The sequence below is a fragment of the Brassica napus genome, chromosome C3 (assembly GCF_020379485.1).
Source record: "Brassica napus cultivar Da-Ae chromosome C3, Da-Ae, whole genome shotgun sequence".
Lineage (NCBI taxonomy): Eukaryota > Viridiplantae > Streptophyta > Magnoliopsida > Brassicales > Brassicaceae > Brassica > Brassica napus.
Window position 1 is genome coordinate 18,837,064 of NC_063446.1, and position 24,903 is coordinate 18,861,966.

The 24,903-nt window shown below is 38.5% G+C and overlaps 4 protein-coding genes across 5 annotated transcripts; 2 read left to right on the forward strand and 2 right to left on the reverse strand.

The window, feature by feature from the left end:
- Nucleotides 1–8,172: 8,172 nt before the first annotated feature.
- On the forward strand, nt 8,173–12,378 carry LOC106384066. Its single transcript, XM_013824085.3, has one exon. The coding sequence runs from the start codon at nt 9,337–9,339 to the stop codon at nt 10,282–10,284; it is 948 nt and encodes a 315-aa protein (XP_013679539.2). The 5' UTR covers nt 8,173–9,336; the 3' UTR covers nt 10,285–12,378.
- Nucleotides 12,379–13,199: 821 nt separating this feature from the next.
- LOC106388527 (pollen-specific protein C13) lies at nt 13,200–14,091 on the forward strand. Its single transcript, XM_013828619.3, has 2 exons — nt 13,200–13,520; nt 13,623–14,091. The coding sequence occupies exons 1-2, from the start codon at nt 13,367–13,369 to the stop codon at nt 13,946–13,948; spliced, it is 480 nt and encodes a 159-aa protein (XP_013684073.1). The 5' UTR covers nt 13,200–13,366; the 3' UTR covers nt 13,949–14,091.
- Nucleotides 14,045–16,249, reverse strand: LOC106388526 (phosphatidylinositol transfer protein 3). Of its 2 annotated transcripts, none has more exons than XM_013828618.3 (6): nt 16,088–16,249; nt 15,522–15,615; nt 15,244–15,420; nt 15,073–15,171; nt 14,769–15,011; nt 14,045–14,533 (listed from the first exon to the last, which is right to left on the reverse strand). In XM_013828618.3, exons 2-6 carry the CDS (start codon nt 15,585–15,587, stop codon nt 14,174–14,176), a joined length of 945 nt encoding a protein of 314 aa, XP_013684072.1. In that variant the 5' UTR covers nt 15,588–15,615; nt 16,088–16,249; the 3' UTR covers nt 14,045–14,173. The 2 variants fall into 2 exon arrangements, with proteins under 2 accessions (XP_013684072.1, XP_022554973.1); XM_022699252.2 differs by lacking the exon at nt 16,088–16,249 and adding an exon at nt 15,957–15,975.
- A 6,763-nt stretch (nt 16,250–23,012) lies between these two features.
- Nucleotides 23,013–24,047, reverse strand: LOC106384811. Its single transcript, XM_013824721.2, has one exon. It carries the CDS (start codon nt 24,045–24,047, stop codon nt 23,013–23,015), a length of 1,035 nt encoding a protein of 344 aa, XP_013680175.2.
- Nucleotides 24,048–24,903: the final 856 nt, after the last annotated feature.

The window sequence follows — 24,903 nt, forward strand, 5'->3', positions numbered from 1 at the left end:
ATAGTTTTAATAATATATATATATATGAAAAATATTTTTAAATCCCAAATAATAGTATTTAATCACAAAAAAGTTTTATAGATATTTAAAATGTTTTGTAAAATCCAAAAAATCGAATTTATATAGAATTTTTTTTTGTAAAATCCAAAAAATCGAATTTATATAGAAAAATCGTTTTGTAAAATACAAAAATCGATTTTATATACAAAAATCGATTTTATAAATACAAAAAATAAAAAAATTATAAAAAAATTCTAAATCAATTCAACAAAACAAATTATTCAACCAAATCACAATTCTAAACCTATTATACAACCAAATCACAATCCTAACCAATCACCCTAACAAAAATCTATCAAAACTACACAAAAACCTAACAAATAGAACCTAAGAGAGTGGGATAGGGTCCTTACATGATTTGTGTAAGAGAAGAGGGAGATCGCCGGAGATATCGTCGGAGAGAAGGGGGTTTTCGCCGGAGAGGAGGGAGAGGAGGCACAGAGGAAGAAGAGAGAAATGGGGAAGAAGAAGAGGCTCGTGGTTATAAAACCTAGGGTCCGACGGACATTATCCGTCGGAATTCCGTCGGAATTCTAATTTCAATTTTCGCGAAATATTTGCCCGGTAAAATGAAAATATTCCGAGGAAATTCCGACGGATAGTAAAATATCCATCGGAATTTCTTCGGAATATTCCGAGGAAATACCGAGGAACTAGTGTTTGGGGTTTCAAAACATCAATTTTTTTTGCCGTATTTCATTTCTTATATAATTGTAATGCATACCATTGAGGATTCTTTGTATACATGAGCATAAACCATGAAATAACAAATTTCAAAACTAATTGAAAGTATTTCCTTTACCGTTCGTTAAAAGGTATAAGTGTTTCTCTTATGTTGCGAGATTTCGTTCATACAATCGGAAAAGTGTTAATTATACGGTAAGGAACAAATTTTTGGCTTCATAATGAACGTAAGACACTTAATAAGGGTTATATAGGTGTTATTCAAATGGCAAAACGTTGTTTTCGGTTTAAAAACCCTATTTCCTCGGAATTTCCTCGGATTATTCCGAGGGAACTCCGAGGAAACCCTCTTCTTCCTCGAAATTTCCTCGGAATATTCCGAGGAAATTCCGACGAACTAGTGTTTGGGGTTTCAAAACGTAATTTTTTTAAAAAAAACGCATCGATCGATGCGTTTTTGAACAAAAACAAATCGATCGATTACTAAGATGGCCCGGGCCGTAAGATTGTGATCGATCGATGAGAGTATCCCATCGATCTATCGACAATCTGAATTGTTCCTCGGAATTTCCTCGGAAAATCTTGTATGTTTTTTTAAAAATGCATCGATCGATGCGTTATAGAACAAAAACGCATCGATCGATTACTAGGATGGACCGGGCCGTAAGATTGTGATCGATCGATGAGATTAACCCATCGATCTATCGACAATCTGAATTGTTCCTCGGAATTTCATCGGAAAATCTTGTATGTTTTTTTAAAAATGCATCGATCGATGCGTTATAGAACAAAAACGCATCGATCGATTACTAGGATTTACGGGGCCGTAAGATTGTGATCGATCGATGAGAGTAACCCATCGATCTATCGACAATCTGAATTGTTCCTCGGCATTTCGTCGGAAAATCTTGTATGTTTTTTTTAAAATGCATCGATCGATGCATTATAGAACACAAACGCATCGATCGATTACAAGGATGGACCGGGCCGTAAGATTGTGATCGATCGATGAGAGTATCCCATCGATCGATCGACAATCTGAATTGTTCCTCGGAATTTCCTCGGAAAATCTTGTATGTTTTTTTAAAAACGCATCGATCGATGCGTTATAGAACAAAAACGCATCGATCGATTACCAAGATGGCCCGGGCCGTAAGAATGTGATCGATCGATGCGTTATAGAAACAAAACGCATCGATCGATGCGTGTTCGGAAAACAGAATTATAAGGCAAAACCCGACCTTTTTTGGATCTAAACCTTAGAACTCTCATCCCCTCCGATTTCCCCTATAATTCGCCCCCCCCTTTCTCTCTCTATAATCATCCGATTTGAACAATTTTGGGCTCTATTCCACTTGATTTTTCGAGCTCTACCTGATTCCTACACTCGTCTTCACCCTAAGACAGGTATACTCCGCGAATCTCCACATTCTGAAATCGTGTTCTTGAGCAATATTTGGGTTTTGTGAATTTCTTATTTCCTTGTTGATTCCTTGATCAAATATGCATGAAACAGATGTTTAAACACGGAATAGAACACAATTGTCTGTGATCAACGAGTTTGGAACACAATTGAGATGATTTAGGGATTGAGAATTTTTTTCAATTTCGTTTTTTTTATCACAACTCGATTTCGCCTTTCATTTTCATGTTGCTTTGAGTTCTTAATTGATTATAACCATGTTGAGAGCAATGATTCTATTTTGTAGAGAATGAAGCGCACGAAAACATCAGCAAAGAAGAACACACAAGAAGAGGGTTCGTCTCAGCGAGAGACGCAAAGGCCAAAGAAGTGGGATAAGTCTGATACGACCCACTATAACAACATGAAGAAGGTAGCCGTTCCGGCTACACAACTAGCATGTCCTGAGACGATGACAATATTGGGAATCAAAGCAGACATTGAAGGACTGTTCCAGAACATGGGTCTAGGCCAACTATGCAACCTCAAGGAACCCACTTATCCGGAGTTGGTACGCCAGTTCATAGCATCCGCATACGTCACCCGTCCCGATGATAGCCATCAGGAAGGTTTTCTGGCATTCGTAGTGCAGAAAGTATACTATGAGGTATCTTTCACAGACCTCTGCGGACTATTTGGATTGAGTGCGGGGGAGAGGACATATGGTCTTTATTGGACTTCAGAGCTGTTGAACTTCTGGGAAACGATTGGCACAGGGGTTTATAGATCTTCTCAGGCAAAGGAGTCACTTATCCGGAGCCCAGTACTGAGATATGCGACACGCCTCATTGGCTCATTGCTATACGGGACAACCACAGCCGCATCAGTCACGCAATGGGAGTTGTGCCTCCTGTACCAAGGTGTGAGGCATTTGCTACCGGTATTTGGAAACTCTACATTCCCACCTGCTACTGCCTTCAACATGGGAGCGGTGCTGGCCGCAAACTTAGCAGGATACAAGGGGAAAGTAACCAAATCCAAGAGCAATGCATGTGGATTTGGTGCAGTGATTACTCGGATCCTTAGACATGTGGGTGTAGACTGTGAGAACCACCAGGTAGCACTGGACAGATCGAACAACATTGCTTGGAACTACCTGGATGTCATTTCTCTAGTAAGTAAGGAGTTCATAGCTGGTCCCCACTCGAGGATCGATCGGGATGGTCCTTACGTCTACGTATTCCAGGACCGAGCGAAGAAAACACTCTACTGCCACCTGCCTCAGATCGGCCTGACTGCTCTACTTTCAGAGGCTGCAGTTGAGTTTCTACCCCCTGCTACCGCACTAGTAGACAAGCCATCCTTCTTCACGCCAAAATATCAGACCAAAGGCAAGGGCGTGGTTGATGAAGAAGGACAAGATGAGGCTGCACAAGCCATTCCAGATGATTCACAACCCCATCAGCTACTCCCATCAGACTCCAGCCAGTACAAGCTGCAAGAGCTTCCACCGAACGCCACTTCGCGCCAGCAACAACATTGGAGAGATCAGAGCATAAAGACAAACAACGACATGCTACACAAGATCTGGGCTGCCATTTCACGTATCAGGCCGTGTCGTTGCCAAAAGGATGATGTAGTTCATCGGGACAACTCTCCATCCAGCTCTGGTTCGGGTTCGAGTGGTACACACATGGTAAGAAAGAGGTCCAAGAGACCCAACGATGCAGGAACATCTGGAGCAGGAGACGAGGAGTAGGAGCTATCACCGGCTATTTTATTTTCTTTTCTATTCTAACGTTTTATGGTCTTATTTTCTGTTAATTTTGAACTGAGTTTTTTTTTAGGTTTCTTAATTATGAGTTCGTATTTCTTTTACATGGTTTCTTTGTTTTATTTGGTTGTGTTTTGTGTAGCTTTTAATTCGTATTCAGCTTTGCCTTGCTAGATAAACCAAATAACTATTATCCAAGGAAAGAGGTTATATCAAGTGTTCCTCGGAATTTCCTCGGTATTTCTTAAAAAAAAAAAAAAATAAGTTCAATGGTAGTCTGTTTCCGAGTCATCATCACCAGATGAATCTGAATCTGGATCTTGGTGAAACTCTCCAATTACTGGTTCATCCTCTACGTGAACGACGGCTTCCTCTCCAAAGTCGGTTAAATCGACTACAAGGCCAACTCCAGCTAAATCTTCTGCTGCACTACAGTTGCCGGATGTGCTTGGTTGTAGTGGGTCTTCCAGCTCAGAACTTCCCTGAACTCGGCCTCTCGGGTTGAGTCTTGTAACAGTAACCCATGGATCATCTCTGTTCCTTACCCGGGGGTACTTGATATAACAAACCTGTAACATTTAGAAAAATTATAAATTAATACACATGATGATGAATCATTCTGAATAATTAACATTTAATTACCTGATCGGCCTGGGAAGCAAGAATGAAAGGATCATAATATTGCAGCTTTCGCCTCGAATTTACTGATATAACACCAAATGCATCTGTTCTCACACCTCGATCTGGGGTGTTGTCGTGCCAATCACAATAGAAAACAGTACAGCGCAATCCAACCATGCCCAAATACTTGATTTCCAAAATCTCATGTATGTGTCCGTAGTATACATCATCTCCTGATGCAGAACAAACGCCAGCATCATAAGTCGTACTCGAACGTCTCCTCTTCTGAGTTGTGAATGCATATCCTCGAGTACAAAATCTCGGATATGACTTCACAACAAAGTTTGGTCCAACGACCATCTCACGTATCCAATCGTCAAATGTTTCACCTCTGGCCAAACCAGCAGACACCTATTAATAGCACATATATATATATTATATCAATAAATGTGAATTAGTATAAATATGTGATAAAATATATTTTAATTTGTTTAAAGCACTCACATAAGTAAACATCCATCCAGTAAATTCTCTCTGCTTCATTTCTTCTAGTTCGTCCTCTGTGGCGTATCTATACTCGAACCGCTTTTCTGCCATGAAAATCCTGTATATGATGACAATAATGTAATTAATTAAGATTTAAATTTCAACTTGTTAAAATAAAAATTTGTAAGCTCATTTATTTACCTCTCATATTGAAGAACGTCTTCGCAGTTGGTGAGCAAATATGTTTGCAAATGACTGCGCTCCTGCTCAGTAAGTCGACGGTCCTTTGGTTTTCCGCTAAGTCGTCCAACGTCTGTGAAAATGTCTGGAACCGTAACATGATATGTTGCCCGTTCGCCTCTATCATCATGCCGAGCAGGTCTTCTGTTTTTGGTCTGAACTTCTGCTGGAAAGTAGTACTCGGCAAAGTTTGAAGTTTCTTCATTGATCATCTGTGCGACTATAGAACCTTCCACCCTACTTAAATTTTTCACCATCTTCTTCAAATGGAACATATACCGCTCATACAGATACATCCATCTATACTGCACAGGACCACCAAGTTCCAATTCTCTTGCCAGGTGAATAACAAGATGCTCCATAACATCAAAAAATGAGGGAGGAAATATCTTCTCAAGGTTGCACTGAATCACGGCTATGTTAGTCTTCAAATTTTCAATACCTTCAAGAGTCACTGATCTCGTGCATAAATCGCGGAAGAAACCACTTATCCCTGCAATTGCTTCATGAACATTTCGTGGTAATATTTCCTTGAAGGCGAACGGAAGGAGGCGCTGCATCATTACATGGCAATCGTGGCTTTTCAAGCCAGTAAACTTTCCTTCCTTTCTGTCGATACAGTTACGCAAATTTGATGCGTAACCGTCTGGAAATTCCACATCGTTTGAAATCCAATCAAAGAACGCATCTTTTCCCGCTGCATCAAGTCGGTATATGGGAAAAGGAGCCCTACCATTCTCATCAACATGAAGTTCTGAACGAGCACATATATCGACTAAATCCAGTCTTGACTTCAAATTATCCTTTGTTTTACCTTGAACATTAAGGATCGTGTTCATGAGATTGTCAAAAAAGTTCTTCTCAATATGCATGACATCTAAATTATGCCTTAGCAGATGATCCTCCCAGTATGGCAGATCCCAGAAAATACTTTTTTTGTGCCAGTTATGTAGTTCTCCAACAGCATCTACCGGAAAACGCTCATGTCCACCGACTTCTGGCGTCCTTTCTGCACCAAAATCTCTTAGTTGTATCTTCAAATCTTTCCCACAAATTTCCGGAGGTGGACTGTCAAACACCCTCTTGTTCTTCGTAAACAAATTCCTACTCCTACGATATGGATGATCAGGTGGTAGGAATCTCCTGTGACAGTCAAACCAACACGTTTTCCTTCCGTGCTTTAGTTGGAAAGCATCAGTGTTATCTTGACAATATGGACATGATAGCCTTCCATGCGTTGTCCATCCAGACAACATACCATATGCTGGAAAATCACTTATTGTCCACATTAGTACTGCCCGCATTTGAAAGTTTTCTTTACACGAAACATCGTATGTTTCAGCACCTTGAGCCCATAGTTGTTGCAACTCATATATTAGTGGCTGAAGAAACACATCAAGTGATCTCTTAGGATGCTCTGGTCCGGGAACGAGAATCGAGAGAAACAAAAACTCTCGTCGCAAGCACAAGTTTGGGGGGAGGTTGTATGGTGTAAGAATGACGGGCCATAGAGAATACTGTCTTCCACTCTTGCCAAACGGACTGAAACCATCAGTACATAATCCAAGGTAGACATTTCTTCTCTCATACGCAAAGTCGGGATACTTTGATTGGAAATGCTTCCACGCTTTTGCATCTGAAGGATGTCTGATCTCACCATCTGTTGAGTGCTCCGCATGCCATCTCATTGGTTGCGCTGTGCGTTCAGACAGATACAACCTCTGCAACCTTTCCGTCAAAGGTAAATACCACATCCTTTTATATGGCACTGGAACTCTTCCAATTGTATCTTTATAACGAGGCTTTCCACAAAATTTGCATGTAACCCGCTGTTCATCCACCCTCCAATAAATCATGCAGTTGTCGCTGCATACATCTATTACCTGATACGATAAACCAAGACCAGCTACGAGTTTCTGAACCTCGTAGTATGAACCAGGAGCTACATTATCCTCGGGTAGAATACCTTTTACAAAATCAGCAATCGCATCCACACAGTCTTCAGCCAAATTATAATCTGTTTTAATGCCCATCAATCTTGTAGCAGATGATAAAGCTGAATGACCATCTCTGCAACCTTCGTACAATGGTTGCTTTCCAGCATCCAACATATCATAAAATCTCCTAGCTTCTGCATTGGGTAAATCTTCCCCTCTAAAATGATCATTTACCATCTGCTCAGTACCTACACCATAATCTACATCCGTTCTAATTGGTTCTTCTAATCTAACCGCTGGCTGAGGTTCACTAGTACTACCATGTTCATAATCAGTTTCCCCATGATGATACCAAATTTTGTAACTTCGTGTAAACCCACTCAAATATAGATGAGTCCAAACATCCCACTCTTTAATAACCTTTCTATTTTTACAATTAGAGCAAGGACATCTTAACATACCTGTTTTTGCTTCCGGTTGTCGGTGAACTAACCCCATGAATTCAGTTATACCTCGTTGGTATTCTTCCGTAAGCAATCTCGTGTTCGGATCCAAATGAGGTCGATCGATCCAAGAACGAAAATAATTTGAAGAAGACATATTTTTTATGAATCAAATTCGTGTGTAAATAGAGTAAGAGGGAGGATGAAGATATGAAGTGAATGAAGAGGAAGAGGAGTGCTTGTATTTATAGTTTAAATCCTGCCGACATACCGAGGAAATTCCGACGGAATTCCGACGGACAAAACTAGTTCGTCGGAATTTCCTCGGAATTTTGTAAAATCCCCCAACGGCTCTCCAACGGCTATAATACTTCCTCGGAATTCATCGGTTTTTTCCGAGGAACAGAGTTTTCCTCGGAATTTCCTCGGAATATTCCGACGGACTGTAGTTTCCTCGGAATCCCGTCGGTATATTCCGAGGAAATTCCGAGGAAACCCAATTTTGTGTTTCCTCGGAATTTCCTCGGAAATTCCTCGATATATTCCGAGGATTTCATTTTCCGTCGGAATGTCCGTCAGAATATCGCTGTTTTCTTGTAGTGATATACGGGGGACAATCGTACCGTTTGTCCCTCTACTCAGCCGGCCCTGTTTGAAGAGAGGATCTTCTCTGGTTTGCTACCTAGGGGTACCTCTAAAACAAAGTTATGGAAGCAAGGTTACCAACCATTGCTGGATAATCTCTAACCGTTTCTCTAACTGGACAATAAAGTATATGTCTTTCGCAGGACGTCTTCAACTGGTTCGGTCTGTAATCTACTCTACGGTCATGTTCTGGACCTCTATCTTCCTTCTGCCTAATAGGTGCATGTGGAAGATGGAGAAAATGTACTCTGGTTTTCTGTGGCGACAATGTATCTATCTTGGAAAGAGAGGAATCAACGCCTCCATAATGCTTGCAGCATCTATCATTGCAGAGATCCAGTTTCTGCTTAGGGCAAAACTAGATTCATTCTCTCACAGCCAACAGAACCTGCTTTCTACAGTGACATTCCTCTCTACCTAGTTCCACATCTTCGATTAATTACCAGAAAATTCTTTGGTTTTTTTGTATTGCTTGTGATATGAGCTTTGGTTTTGTCAGTCTGGACTATTTCAATTTAGAAAAAGAAAAAGATAAAAGTTTAATCTTGAATCTGTCACGAGTTTGAAGCCCATCCAAAAATAGGTCAAATAAATCTGTAACCGACGCAGCTGCCACGAACCAAAGTGCAAAGCCCAACCCCAACCGACATGTATGATGGCAAAAGCGTAACCGACTTTAACTTGCTGCATCTCGGCCGTTCATTCGACTTCCTTCACCTCTATTTAAGAAACGAAACCTCTTCATCTTTTTTTTTTTTTTTTTTTCCTGAACAACAGAAACCTCTTCATCTTTTATACGGCGTTTCAGACAAAAAATGATCTCTAGCTTTTTTTTCTTCTAATTTTAATATTATTTCAAAACTTTTTGATCATCGAACTTTCAAAGAAAATTCGACAACCCAATTAAATAAATAGAGAAAATCTTTACGAAAATATAGTTTTCTACTGATTTGCCTCTAAGTACTTTTCGAAACTTAGGTTTATTTTCAATAAGTCAATAAGGCAATCTTGGGTAAGTGTTTGCGTCTTTGTGTTGTGTCTAAGATGATGAATCCACTACTTCCTCCACCGTCGCTGATGATTAAGTCTCAGATTCTGAGTCAGAGTCTGTTATTAGGTCAATCTCAGGGCTTGAACCATTGGAGCATGGCTATGAACAAGCAAAAACAAGTGATAAACATGGCTCAATCTCAAGCTAAAGCTATGCTGAACAATCAGCCTCTAATGGTGAATCCCCCAAACTTTAGCCTTAACCCTAATTCGGTAAACCATAATAACTATGGTCATAACTGGAATTGTATTCCTATGGTTCCAGGTGGTAACAACAGACTGTACAACGATCAGAAGCAGCGACATGGTTCATGTTCAGCTTGTTACAAGCCTCGGGCTTTGAATAAGCTTCAGTCTAAAAACAGGAAGTTTCACCTAAAGAACAAATATGGTAATAGATATGTTCCTTATGCTCCACGGAACACAAGCTCTTTTATTATCCGGGCGAAGAAATCTGGTGGCATTGCTGATTCAGTGTCTCCATCCCTTGTAACACCGTCGGTGTTGCCTTCCCCGATGTTCTCTCCATCGGGAGAGGTTTTGGGCAATATGGTAAAGGAGGAATGGGGAGTTGATGTGTATGGATCAATGGAGGGGTTGGTTAAGCTGAGATCTGATGGTATTCATGAATTAGAACCGTTTGATGAAGATGAAGGAGGCTCGTGTAAGAGTGATGTGGAGAAGCATGCAGAGGTTGAGACGAGACTAGACAAGGACTTGAGCCAAGTTGAGATGGTATGTCCGAATGATGGTGGTAGGTTTGAGTATAACAATGACTTGGAAAACCGAGTTAATGATCAGATTAGGCATACTGCTCAATTATCGAATGGTGGTGGTAGGTTTGAGTATAATAATGACTTCGAAAACAGAGTTGATGATCAGAATAAGCATATTGCTCAACTAGAGGAAGAGAACTTAACTGTGAAGAGAGGTTGTTGTTGATGGAGAGGGAGTTTGGTGATTTTAAGAGAAGGTTAGAGTCTCTCGAAAGGCGGAATATGGTTGTTGGTGAAAATGGTAATGGGGAGGTTGTAGAGAATGAGTCTGAAAGGGATAGTCAAACTCATAGCTCTAGTGCCTCTCCTAGTGGGGAGGCAAGGGAAAACTATTTGCCTGCTGAAGATGTTTGTATGCAGGATATGGTGAGGGACGAGGCTACGGGGAATGGAATCAACAACACTGACAAGGGCAAGGTAGGTGAAGCAAAGAGTACAAACAGGCAAGAAATTTAGGATGAAGCTGAAAAGAATTCTGCAGGACAGCATCGTGAAGAGGCCAATTCTGATGTGGTTGGGAACTATGGAATGCGTATATGATATTTTCGCCAGGCATTATGATTGATGTTTTTCTCCTACGATTTAGATTCTCACTTTGATCAAGTTTTTCTTACTTATTTATTTATTTGGGTTTTTTTGCAAACTGTAACTGAAATCCAATTTTGACCATATTTGCTTTTTGGGTTTAACTAATAATTTCTTTGATTTAGAAAAAAATGTGCCATATTTAAAAGTAAAATTTTGCAATATTAAATTTGATATATAGGGCTGGAAAAAAAACCTGAATCCGAAAAACCAAACAGCATCCGATCCAAAAAAGTAGAACTAAATCCGAATCGAACTTGGTTAAATATCCGAACGAGTTCAAAATTTAGGTATCTAGGGAAACCAAAACTGAATCCGGCCTAAACGAAGTATTTTGGGTACCCGAATGTATCCGAAATAAATTTACATACCTAAATGTATTAATTTTTAAAAAAATTTAACAAATAAAAATATCTAAACATGTAAGATATTTTGAAGTTGTCCAAAAGTAAATGTTTTAAATAGGTAAACAACACTCAGAACGCTAACTAAATCTCTCCAACAAGGCTAGAGAGAAAGTCCAGAGAGAAAAAGTAGATCCGATCTTGGGTCCGGCGTACGGCCGGTGCGTGAGCGAGCGTGCCGTCGCAGGAGCCCTTCGCTCTTCCGTTGAAAAGTTTCCCTGCTTCCCCTACGCTTTCTCTCCCTATCGCCTTGTCGGAGCTCTGGTCCAGGCCTCCTTCGTCGTCGTCACCTCAGGGAGTGAACCGGCATCACTGATGACGATGCGTCTGGAGTAACGACGCGATTGTATGGAGGGTTGGTGGGTGAAGTCGGCTTGTTAGATTAGGTTTCGTTTCCGGGAGATGGCGGCTTCTACAGATCCATCACCGCCGGCTTTGTTCCCGGGAGGTGGAGGCTTCCTCAGCTCTGCTTTCGCCGGCTTTAGTCTCCGGGAGGTGAAGGTGTTCTTTGCCTTGCATCGCCTTCCCTAGTTTCGTTTTAGGGTTTTTTAATTTTTGGTTTTGCGATTTCGGGTTGGTTTTGATGGAGGAGCTCGCGTCGGAGGACGATTGACGCTCTCCGGTGGTATTTGGTGATGGTTTGTGCGAAGCCTTCTTCTCGGTGTTGGTGATTAATGGTGGCAGATGAGATCTCGTCCTTGCGATTGATGCTCTCCGAAAATAGAATCTCCGGTTTTGAAGGCGTTTGCGGTGAAGATGATGTGGAGCTGGCGAGATCTGGTGTGTCCCGGTGGATCGATCGATGGATGTTTCATCGGGGGTTTTGCTTGATGCGGGGGGTCGTCGTGGCTCGTAGCAGTGGTTCACGGGAGCGGCGGCACCCTTTTCGGTTTCTAGGGTTTTTTTAGTTGGGCTTTTGGACCTTTGTTTGTGTTTTTAGGTTGTTTTTAGTGGCTGACCTTGTATCTTTTGGGCTTGTCCCATTAATTAATGAAATTATTGATGGAAAAAAAAGATTTACAAATAGCATTTGCATGTCGATTCAAATTTCTCGATTTTGACAATTTGAATTTCTTGATTTGTTATAAATAATAATATGTAATACTTCGTACAACGCTGAAAAATAGCAACGATATCTCTTCATTTGATTTAATTCTAAGAGTTGCCGAAACGAAGTGTAAAGTACATAACTGAAGGAACTTATGATTTTGGCAATTTTAATATTCTTATGAAAAATTGAGATGGAAGCTAAACAAAAAATTTATTAATTTTTGAACTATAATGTATGAATAAATTGAGATGAAGCTAATGATTAAATATTTTTTAGCATTATCTTGATTTATATCTTCATTCGATATTTGTCAGTTTAATTAAAAAAAATATGTCCAGTTTGAAATTTTGCCGTATGTAGATATTTGTGTGTTTCTTTTTATATGTGCGTCTTTGTTTCAGATTTTTCTTAAGAAGTATTCAATTTTTTTACTTGGATAAATATATATTAGCCAGTTAATTTGTTTTTTAATGGACTGTGATCTTTTTTTTTTAACGAATGGACTGTGATCTATGAACAATATTTTGAACACATATACGTTAGACGAAGACATTGATTAACCCGGAGTTCTAACAGTGGAGTTTTTACCGGAACTTTTAACTAAAAAAACTAAGAAGTAGTTCTTAAAGTTTTTATTTAAGAACCGGTTCTTAGTTTTTTTAGTTAAAAGTTGAGAAACAGTTTTTTAACTTCCGGTAAGAATTTCATCCTAAAAACTCCGGGTTAATCGTGCATAATTGCTTCCACTATAAAATTTGTTAGACACGTCATATATAATTGAGTGATTTTGAGAGTTGCGGCATATGAGTCTAATCCTCGATTGCCACTAATTCCGTAAGTAATTATGAGTTGGAGAAAAAGCAAAAGAGGTAATTATGTCAATTATCATCTTTACTAATACTACGCCGACAAAAAGAAAAAACCTTTAGTGGGACACAGCAGTAGTCGTCTACGGTAAGACGTATGAATAAGCTACACTCCAGCCAATAATATTACGCCACCTCATCAATAGCCTAATAATTTTAACAGCAGTCAGCAACGGTTTAGTTCAGCGCGTAGGAGAGAACACCACTCACTTCACACGCCTCAATCATTCTGTTTTATCGACACACAACACAAGTGCCCACTTCGCCATTCACACCTCAGCCAAATCTCAGATCTTCCCACAGAAAAAAGCTCATCCTTGTGAAAGTTTTCAAGATACTGCGATGTCGAAAGCAATTCTTCTGGTTGCTCTCTGCTTTTTACCGGCTCTAGCCATGTCGGCTCGTCCGAACAAGAACCCTTTCGTCGTCAGAGGCCGTGTCTATTGCGATACTTGCCTCGCTGGTTTCGAAACTTCTGCCTCTACTTTCATCCCTGGTACGTACGAACAAAATCATCCGAGATCCATTTTTCATCATTCTCTGGTTTGATCCGTTAGGTATCGATTCTGATCTGAACCTTCGATCTATTGATCCTTAGGTGCGGTGGTTAGATTGGAGTGCAAAGACAGGAGAACAATGGAGTTAACCTACAGGCACGAGGCGAGAACCGACTCAACAGGATCGTACAAGATCTTGGTTAGCGAAGACCATGAGGATCAGTTCTGTGATACAATGTTGGTTAGTAGCTCTCAGTTACGCTGCTCCAACGTCTCACCTGGTCATAACCGTGCCCGTGTGACCCTCACTCGTTTCAACGGCATTGCTTCAGACGAACGTTTCGCTAACAACTTGGGCTTCCTAAGGGATGCAGCATCACCAGGCTGTGCTGAGATCATGAAGCAATATCAAGAAATTGAAGACTAAAATGCTCAATCAGTATGTTTTATCAGTGTTCCCGCGACATGTGGGATTAAAATTATAATTGCAGCTTGTGTTTCGTGCATTGTATGGTTTTATTACTTCCGAAAAAAAATTAAAATATATATAATGAATCTCATTGCGGAGGAGAACAAGATGAAAAAACATACAATGTCTCAGAAGAAAGTCTCATTAGATAAATTCATGTGACGTTACAATCACTGCATACCATCATGGGATAGATTCTTTCTTCTCACTCATACCGTGAGGCTGATGCTCGTCCTCGGACACATCTTCAGAACCAAGATGAGCACTGTCAGAGGTGGCACCATCAGAGACCGATAAGAAGCTGAGTGAGTCGAGAGAAGGGGAGGCAATATCCTTCAGCGCAGCCAATCTTTTCTTGTCGTCTTCTTTCATCCTCTCAGAGTGCTTTTCTATGTTGAAACCCGAGTCATCGTTTCCACCAAACGCTGACTCCAGTTTGTCCATGTCGAAGTTCTCCTCCATGATTTGCTTGGTGTTTGGGTCGTCCGAGTAAACAAACTTGACTTTGTTCCGTGTCTTCGGTTCTAAGAAAGGTCTTGCCACCTATAACCATTACATATTAGACCAACCTAACTTTAGTTTAAGTCAGTGTTTTGAAAATCGGACTGGAACGGCCGGTCGAACCAGTCCGAAGCCAAGTCCAATTCGGTTTAAAATCCCAATTTCAGAAAAACCGGTAAAACCGGCTAAAAACTGGTGATCCGGGTCAACTTCAGAACCCTGTTCTAAAAAAACAACATATAACTTTTTAAGTAATCATGTAGGTTATAGGTTTTACCTTCCAGAAGGGTTCAAAGAACTTGGGAGGATTATAAAGAATGGCCAAAGATAATCTCTCAGGGTAGTGTTCTTGTAATACATGAGCGGTTTCTCTGGTAGTTCTTAAGGATACATTCGCCAAGCTATAGCCGTTGAAATCTATCATCCACACCATTTGTTCCTCCCCTGGTGGCAAATTCTGGATTGCGTTCTCCATACAGTACACAAGGTATCTAATCTGGCCTTTCACCGACTTCGAATTCTGAACAACTCAAGATAATGAGAACCAACTTAGACCAAGCACAAACTTTGCATTAACAAACCTCAACACTCGGTCTCATGATAAGAACAGGTCGTCCGTGTTTGTCCACACAACTAGATCTATATATCTTCCCTGTCTCTGCTTCATCAGCTATCTCCTCCTATAGAGGATATATAGCCCATTAGTCATATGTATCCAGTAGAATGTTTTAGTAATAATTTAAAATATGTACCCAACAGATTTCCTCAGGTTTGTATTGAACTCTCCATTTCAAGGTTTCTTTAAGCATCTTGGCAGCTTTCTTGACATGCCAATTGCGAGCTCTTAGATACCTCAAAACTGCATCATCCGAACAAAAACTCGAGAGTTTCTCCGGCAATGGACCTAACAGTTTTCTCAGTTCCTCAATCTGAAATCAAATTATAACAAAAGAAGAAAGACTCGCAGATCTGATTTGTAAGATTTCTCTAAATTAGCTAAAAACAACGACCAAGTTATAATAAGGTTTACCTTTCCCTTCTCTTCTTCTGTAGGAACAGGTTTCACAAACCCATTAGAGACTTGATTAGGGTTCATAACTTCTGATATTTACTTCTTAATTTCCCTACAAAAATGTTTTAAAAAATTTCATTAATTCCAAACGTTTAGACGATTACCATAAACATCAATAATTACGAATCTAAAACCTAAGTGGGTGAGCTAAGTACAACTTAGCCGTCAGGAATCCAAAATGTTCATATTAATCTTACCGACCACAATCGTAAATGTCGGGTCGGTAAGATCTTTGTCTACACGAACTTAGAACATTGAAGAAAGAATTAATATCTGAAATAGTAATGAAGCTGATGAAACTACGAATCTAAAACCTAACTAAGAACCCCAAGTTGAGCTAAGATAAATTAGCGGTCTGAAAAAAAAACAAATGTAGATCTTAATCTGACCTACCAGGATCGTAAATGTCTGGTCAATAAGATCTTTGTCTACACCGAAAGTACAGAATTCAATTCCGAAGGAAAATAACCATTAAATCACAAAACTGGAGCATGGAAGAAAAAAATCGAAGTTTAAGAACTAACCTCTGAAACAGTACTAGGAATCGAAGCAGAGGGAAAGGCTCAAACGATCGTCTAAGTTCAAAGTCAAACAAACAAAAAGAATGGTGCCTATGTGAAGAAAACAACGAAATGGATATTCGACTATTTTATAAATAAAATCATATAAAAGTTAGGGAGATGTAATAACACGTTACCGATTATAGAAGAACAATACTTGGGGTCATGTGAATGGTTGAAAGTTAAAAGTTAAAATATAACAGTTATAGAATACTCTGCTATTATATCTTGTTCCTTTTTTACCAATATTTCTTTCAAGTTAAAAGTTAGCTGCAATATTATGTTTTTTTTACGAACCCTATCGGGTGATCCGGTCGGTCTCGGGAGGAACGCACTTAGTGTTATAAAATGGAATGACTACCACACTGTCTGATCCGAGTTTGCAATACCTTCCGACTAATGCTATGGGGTGAACCGATCATCTGTTACGATCCACCTTGTAAACCACATGGACCGAAACTCAATAGCTTATAAAATAGCTTATTGTATGATTGAATAAATTTTGTTGGCTAGTAATATTATTATCTAAAATAAGTTTTTATTATATTTTATATATTGTCTCATTTATCATAAAAACATTAATAATTAACATAATTATATAAAAAGTTTTTTGACAATTTTTTTTAATTTTTATTGAAATTATTTAATCATTTTCATATATTTATAATACCGCTGAAAATAAATCATAGAGTTATTTTTTCTATTACATAATTATTTGTAGTTAAAAAGTATATTAGACGAGGATGGATGACCGAAACGATAATTGCATTTAGATGACATATGTATCAAAATCAATTCTCTTAAGATTTCAACCATATAGTAAAAATCAGGATGTTACAATTTACTTCTGAGAGACGCAACATCCACGTTGTGCCCTAAGATCATAACTCAAGTTAGTGTGAGCTACATTTGTATGAGCTCGGTTCTGATACCACTTGTAACGTCTTGACTGTCCATGGCTAATGGATCTCTCACATCCATTTACTCGTCACGTGGATCCATTCTGTGCGACAAACAGTGCATCAATATTTCGGTGGATGGAAAGATTAGTTTAGTGACCCTACAATTATCAAATAATCTTTTCTGTATTTTGGTCTCACTATCACGATATAGTTAATCACTTTCTGATATGTCAAATATCCTTCCACTATTCTAGCTCAATCACGTTTAAATCTATAGTTCTTTCTAGATGTATAACCAAAATGGTAAGTGCATTTTGATAACATATATATTGAAATCAATTATATTAAGCATTTAACCACATACCACAAATCGAAATGTTTCAAAATAAGCGTAAATAATACTTAGGTATTAAAAATTTTGATTGTAAATACTTGAGAATTAAAAACCCATCTTTTCGTTATGTTCCATATAATATTTAAAGTCAGGAACACCAGTCCTTGTTCTTTTAAAAAAATCATAATTAAAAAGATTTCCAAATTGAAAAGAACCAATATACGAGATATTTATATTCATAAGAAGTTTTTTGAGTTTTTACAATGATATATAAATTAATAAAAAATAATTACAGTTGCATCATTGCTGACGTACTTTATGCTTATAAATCACCTATAGATGATTTTGTATTGTTTAGACAATCATATATTGTACATTGCATCTGTAATCTAGACGGACTGCAAAGAGCTGATAGCAATGATAAATGAATTTCATGTCTGGCCTAGCTTTGCGACGGAATTGAAAAAGATAGAGACGCTGATGATTTGCTTTCCGGATTTCAACATCATTCATGTTCCACGAGCGCGCAACCAGTTTTCAGATTTTTTAGCTAAGACTGCTAGATCCTTCCATAGGAAGTTACATTTTATTGGTTGTTCTATTCCGGTCTGGTTACCCAGTCCACCTCAAGCTTGAGAAATAGAATGACCGTTTGACATAAAAAAAAAAAGATAATTGTGTGTAATTTTTCTACTCCAGACAATTATATGTTGTACATCAACAATACAATGACAATATAACTATCTTATATTATTATACCTTATAAAAACTCAAAATTAGTTTTTTCAAGATTAAATATCTCGTATATGGTTCTATCTAAGTTGAGGATTTTTTTTTAATTAGGATTTACTTTAAAGATCATTTTAAGGTGATATTATAAACATGAAGTACATAAGCAATACGATGCAACTTTAAATATCTCGTATATTGGTTTTATCTAACTTGACAAACTTTTTAATTATGATTTTTTTTAAAAGGATTGGCATTCCTCACTTTAAATCTCCTATAGAACATAACGAAAACAAAGAATTTTTAATACTTCAAATATTCGAAATCAACATATTTGATACTCAAGTATTATGTGTGGATATAACTGTTATTTTAACTCTAAAAATAACTATTCTGTGTGGATATTTATTTCTTAAGTAACTATTGATTGTACAAAAAGGATTAAACTAGTCAATGGTTAAAATTTGACGGAAACTGTTAATTTTCTGTTCGTCGGTTAACGGTCGACTATTTTATTTTCAAATTTTCTTAATTCGTCTGTTATTAGTTAAAGAATAATTATGTACAAAACAAGAATTGAAGGTGCCGCTTACAAATACTTGAGGCATAAAATTCTTATTTCCCGTTTTGAATAGTAAATTTTTTGGCAATTATCCACATGCAAATTATGCAAGAGCACTGTTTTTCAATTGTATATTATTTAAGGTATTAAATCTATAGAATGAAATAATCATACTATTACTTTATTAAGTATTTCTGCTTTATAAATATCAGAAAATTGACTTTTCTGATAATAGATAATGAAAACAATTTTGGTATTGTTGTGAACGAAAAGGACAACTTGTGTGTATTATTAGGTCGACCAACTGGTCTTTATATACATATGGTAATGACGGTCTAAGTACTGGATCGACATGAGATCGTACTTATCCTTAACTAGATAATGACTAGCAATACGTAAGATAAACACCAACTATAATGTAGATAAACACAAGAGTAGATAGGCGCCAGTATGATCCTGCGGATGGGCTTGGCCCGTCTTGCTACACGGGCTGATAAATGGGTCGATCACTAAATGGTTTATAACACTCCCCCTTGATCGACACATCCGGTCAAGGTTCATTCATGCTTTGGATGTTGTCTCATTAAAACCTCTCTTAACAAACCCAAAACCCAATGTGGTAAAAGGGAAAACAAGATAGGAAAAAAAGTACAACACATGAACTCCCCCTGATGAATGCATCACCGAAGATCCTTCAGTCGACGCATGCCTATCTTCCATATGAGCTTCTTGAACGTTGAGGTTGGTAGTGACTTGGTGAAGAGGTCGGCTGAATTCTCACTCGAACGGACTTGCAATACTTGGACCTCTCATGCCTTCTGAAGCTCGTGTGTAAAGAAGAACTTAGGAAGAATATGTTTCATCCTATCTCCTTTAATGTATCCATCCTTAAGCTGTGCGATGCATGCTGTGTTATCCTCGTATAGGATGGTCGGTGGATCCTTTCCTTTGATCATACCACAAGTGGTACGAATATGCTGTGTCATGGATCTCATCCATACACTCTCACGGCTGGCTTCATGCATGGCTAATATTTCTGCGTGGTTAGAGGATGTGGCTGCCATGGTCTGCTTCATGGACCGCCAGGATATAGCTGTCCCACCGTGTGTAAAAACATAACCAGTCTGAGATCTAGCATAATGTGGATCAGAGAGATAACCTGCATCAGCAAAACCAACTAAATCTTCCTTAGATTTGTCAGTAAACATAAGACCCAAGTCTTTCGTTCCTTGTAGGTAGCGAAGTATATGTTTAATCATGTTCCAGTGCCTTTGGGTCGGACAGGAGCTGAACCTAGAAAGTAAGTTCACAGCAAAGCTGATGTCTGGTCGTGTGTGGCCAGCTAAATACATCAGAGCTCCTATGGCACTGAGATAAGGCACTTCGGGACCAAGGACTTCCTCATTTTTCTTCTTCGGACCAAATGGGTCAGTGTCCGGACCAAGACTTCTCACGACCATGGGGCTAGTCAATGGGTGAGACTGGTCCATATTAAATCTTTTGAGTACTTTTTCTGTATATGCCTTTTGATGCACAAGAATTCCATCTTTCATATACTCAAGTTGCAATCCAAAAAAAACTTTGTTTTTCCAAGATCTTTCATCTCGAATTCTTTCATGAGATATTCAACAGTTTGAGAAATTTCTCCAGAGGTTCCTAGGATATTTAAATCATCTACATATACTGCAATGATTACAAAACCCTTATTGAACTTCTTTATGAATATGCATGGGCAGATCTGGTCGTTTTTGTATCCTTCTTTCAGGAGATATTCGGACAGTCTATTGTACCACATTCGACCTGATTGCTTTAATCCATAAAGAGACTTCTTCAATCTGATACAATGTTGTTCTCGAGAACTCTCTTTGTTTTTCAATTCAATACCATCTGGAATTTTCATGTATATCTCATTATCCAGTGGACCATATAAGTAGGCAGTTACAACATCCATTAACCGCATATCAAGACCTTCTCTTACAGCCAGACTTATTAGAAATCTTAAGGTCGTAGCATCCACCACAGGGGAATAAGTTTCCTCATAATCTATTCTTGGTCTTTGTGAGAATCCTTGTGCAACAAGTCGTGCTTTATATCTCACAACTTCTCCTTTCTCATTTCTTTTTCTCACAAAAACCCATTTGTATCCCACTGGTTTTATGTTGTGAGGTGTCCGGATGATCTGTCCAAACACTCCTCTCTTTTTCAGTGATTCTAACTCCACATTAATGGCTTCTTTCCATTTCAACCAATCTGGTCGTTGCATACATTCTAGTATAGATGTGGGTTCTAGATCCTTATTATCCATCAATTCGACTGCTACATTATAAGCAAATATATCATTCATGTCGACATGTTTTCTGTTCCATTTCCTTTCAGACATGACATAATTTATTGAGATCTCATTATTGTCAGGAACTTCATTACCTTGATTCTTAGCGTCCCAAGTATCTTTTGGTGGTACATGAGTTTCCTTTTCCATGTCTAGAGTTTCCACTTTGTCGGATTTCTTTGCACTCTTTCTTTTCCGAACTTCTTTGTCTTTGGAACCTACTGGTCTACCACGTTTCAATTGTGGTTTAGACGTAGTAGCAGCCTGATTATGTCCATCACGGACATCAAGTCTTATTGGTGCATTTGCAGCTGGTATGTATGACTTGGTTACTCTATTTGGGTCAGCAAAGGAATCTGGCAATCTGTTAGCTAGCTCTTGAAGATGTATAATCTTCCGGACTTCTAGATCACAATCTCTAGTCCGAGGATCCTGCCATGTTAAGGATGTTTGATTCCATTTTATATCCTGTACCAGCTTACCATAATCTCCCCCTAATGCTGGATACTGGGATTCATCAAAATGACAATCCGCGAACCTGGCCTTAAACAAATCACCTGTTGTTGGCTCTAGGTACTTAATAATAGAAGGGGAATCGTATCCAACATATACTCCCATCCTCCTCTGAGGTCCCATCTTTGTTCTCTGTGGTGGTGCTATAGGCACTTGGACGACACATCCAAAAACTCTTAGATGGGATATATCTGGCTCATGACCTGCTAGTAGTTGGGATGGCGAGTATTTGTGCTCACTAGATGGCCTGATGTGAATTAGCTCAGCTGCATGTAGTACTGCATGTCCCCAAGCTGATACTGGGAGTTTGGTATTCATTAAGAGTGGTCGGGCAATCAGCTGGATCCGTTTTATAAAGGATTCAGCCAGGCCATTCTGAGTATGGACATGTGCTACAGAATGCTCCACACTTACCCCCATGGACATACAATAGTCATTAAAAGCTTGGGAAGTGAATTCACTTGCATTGTCTAGACGTATAGTCTTTAATGGAAAATCTGGAAAATGTGCTCTCAGTCTTATTATCTGAGCCAGCAATCTTGCAAGTGCTAGATTACGAGTTGATAGGAGACAAACATGTGACCATCTTGTGGATGCGTCAATCAGGACCATAAAATATCTAAATGTCCCACAGGGTGGGTGTATTGGTCCACAAATATCAACTTGTATTCTTTCTAGGAAATTTGTCACTTCCTTATTCACTTTGGTACGTGATGGCTTAGTAATTAGTTTCCCTTGTGAGCATGCTTCACATGTGATATTCTTAGGGATAACTCTTTTTGTTTTCAAACTGTGACCATTTGAATTTGATATGAGTTTTCGCATCATGTTCGAACCGGGGTGTCCCAGCCGATTGTGCCAAAGAGTGAACTCTTCTTTGAATTCTTTATTCAAGACGGCATTAGCCTCAACAAGACTGGTCTGGGCATAATAAAGACCAGTCCCACACGCAGGTATAGTCTCAAAGACTTTCTTATTGCCTTGGGTGATTTTATAAATCTGTAGGAATTCTTTACTTCCTTCACCCATTGTTTCGATGTGGAAACCATTCAGTCTTATGTCTTTAAAGCTCAATAGACTTCTGTTTGAGCTAGGTGAGTACAAAGCATCTTCAATCTCAAGATGTGTACCTTTTGGCAATAAGATATTGGCGTGGCCATAGCCTTCAATTAAGCTAGCCGTGCCAGCTATAGTGGTGATGTTTGCTACCTTATGTGTGAGATGTATGAAAAATTGTTTGTCTCTCAAAATGGTGTGGCTGGTGCCACTGTCCACCACGATTGTATCCATTCCACTTTTCATTCTTCAAAAACAATAATCATAAAGTTAATGAACAATAATAAAATTTTCAGAGATGGTATCTTTAATGATCTAATTCTTAGGCATATGAGAAATGAAAAAAAAAATTTATTCATTCATAAGGATAAAGTTAAATTCAAAGCCAAACACTGATAAACAATCTTAAAGAACACCAAATCCAGGGGAAGACAATAAAAAAAACGATATGAAATTTTAATTCCTTATTTCAGTATGTCTGAAGTTTCAAACTCCATGTGATCAACTTTGTCTGACTCGTGCTGGTGATCCTGGACGTCTTCCAAGTCATCATCATCATCATCATCATATCCCGGGTCTCGAACCATGTTAGCTTCCGGGTTTCTTTTTAAGCTCTCCATGTAAAGCTCACACAAATGCTTAGGAGTTCGGCAATTCTTTGCCCAATGATTACCCATACCACATCTGTGGCATCGATCAGCTTTGATCTGTCGTTTAAAAGACACACTACGGCCTCGGCCACGACCACGGCTAAAGTCGGGTGTGGTACCGCGACCACGTCCTCGCCCGTGTGCTTTAAAAGAACCACGACCTCGTCCTTGACTTCTTCCACGGTTTGGACCGGGATGGTCATTGTGTTGGACAAGGTTACTCTCTTTCTTTGGCTCTATAGCCAGCTTAGAGATGTCGGGTAATGGAGCTGTACCAGGAGGTCTCATCTCACTGTTTTTCAATAACAGTTCGTTGTTAGCTTCAGCCAACAAGAGACATTCTATCAACTCAGTATATGTGGCGAAATTCCTCTCTCTGTACTGCTGTTGCAATACCATGTTGGTTTGAGGAAACGTGGAGAGAGTTTTATTAAGCATCTCTTCCTCGGTTACTTTTTCACCACATAACCTTAACAAGGACACAATTCTGAACAGGACTGAGTTGTACTCGTCTACTGATTTGTAGTCCAAGAACCTTATGTGTTTCCAATCATATTGAGCCTTTGGAAGCAACACCGTTTTCTGGTGGTCATATCTTCGCTGTAAAGCGATCCAAAGGTCATATGGATTTTCCATGGTCATGTACTGAGTTTTCAAGTTCTCTTGGAGATGGTGGCGTATCATGTAGATAGCTCTATACTTGTCTTTGTCACTGGAATTGTTGTCTTCAGTGATTGTGTCACCAAGATCTTTTGATCGCAGCATGATCTTTGCATCAAGCTCCCATTCCAGGTAGTTGTCACCATTGCTTTTCAAAGCACTGAAATCAAGATTCGCAATCTTTGACATCTGAAAAATATTTGTAGTTTATCCCCATTAGTAAGAAAATAATCGGATCATTCACATACTCTTTCAGTCGGGTACAAGCAATGCAAATAAATAACAATATTTTTTTTTCAATGATCCAAACGATTTCATGTATATGCAGGAAGTTAAAGTTAAACCTATACATCTAGGATAAAGTTAAATCCATTGCATGAAATCTGATCAGTTTTATAAATTTTCGACGTGAAAGTAAACTAATCAGTGTGAATGATCTATCCTAATCAGATGATTTCATGTGATATGCAGGAAGGTAAAGTTAAACCTATACAAAATCGAGATAAAGTTAAATCCATGCATGAAATCAGATTAGTATACATTTTCAAAAAAAAAAAATGCAATCATTTCTTACTTTTATTTGTTTTCGATATTTATCAGATTAAATATAATGATTTGATAATGCTAGTATATCAGTAATAATCCGAAATTTATTTATTTTCAGATAAATACTAGCAATTCCTAATCCTAGTAGGATTAGAAAAAAAAATAAATCGATATTTTTCTGGTAAATGCAGAAAATCCTTTTTTTTTAAGATAAAGATATAAGGTTTTTTTAAAAAAAGGAAAATCGAATTAAAATATATAATATATTGTTTTCAGTCGGATTTATAAAAAAAATCGGATTTATCTTTAAAAATTTCAGATTTATCTATAAGAAAAATCGGATTTATCTTAAAAATATTTAAAAAAAAAATTCTTTCAAATTTGAGACAGGTTCTAGTCGATTTCAACATATCAGAGAAAGACTTTAAACATTCAAGAACAAGTTTCTAATGCAAGCAAACAATCAGATTAAATTGATGCAGCAGTCGGATATGTAAAA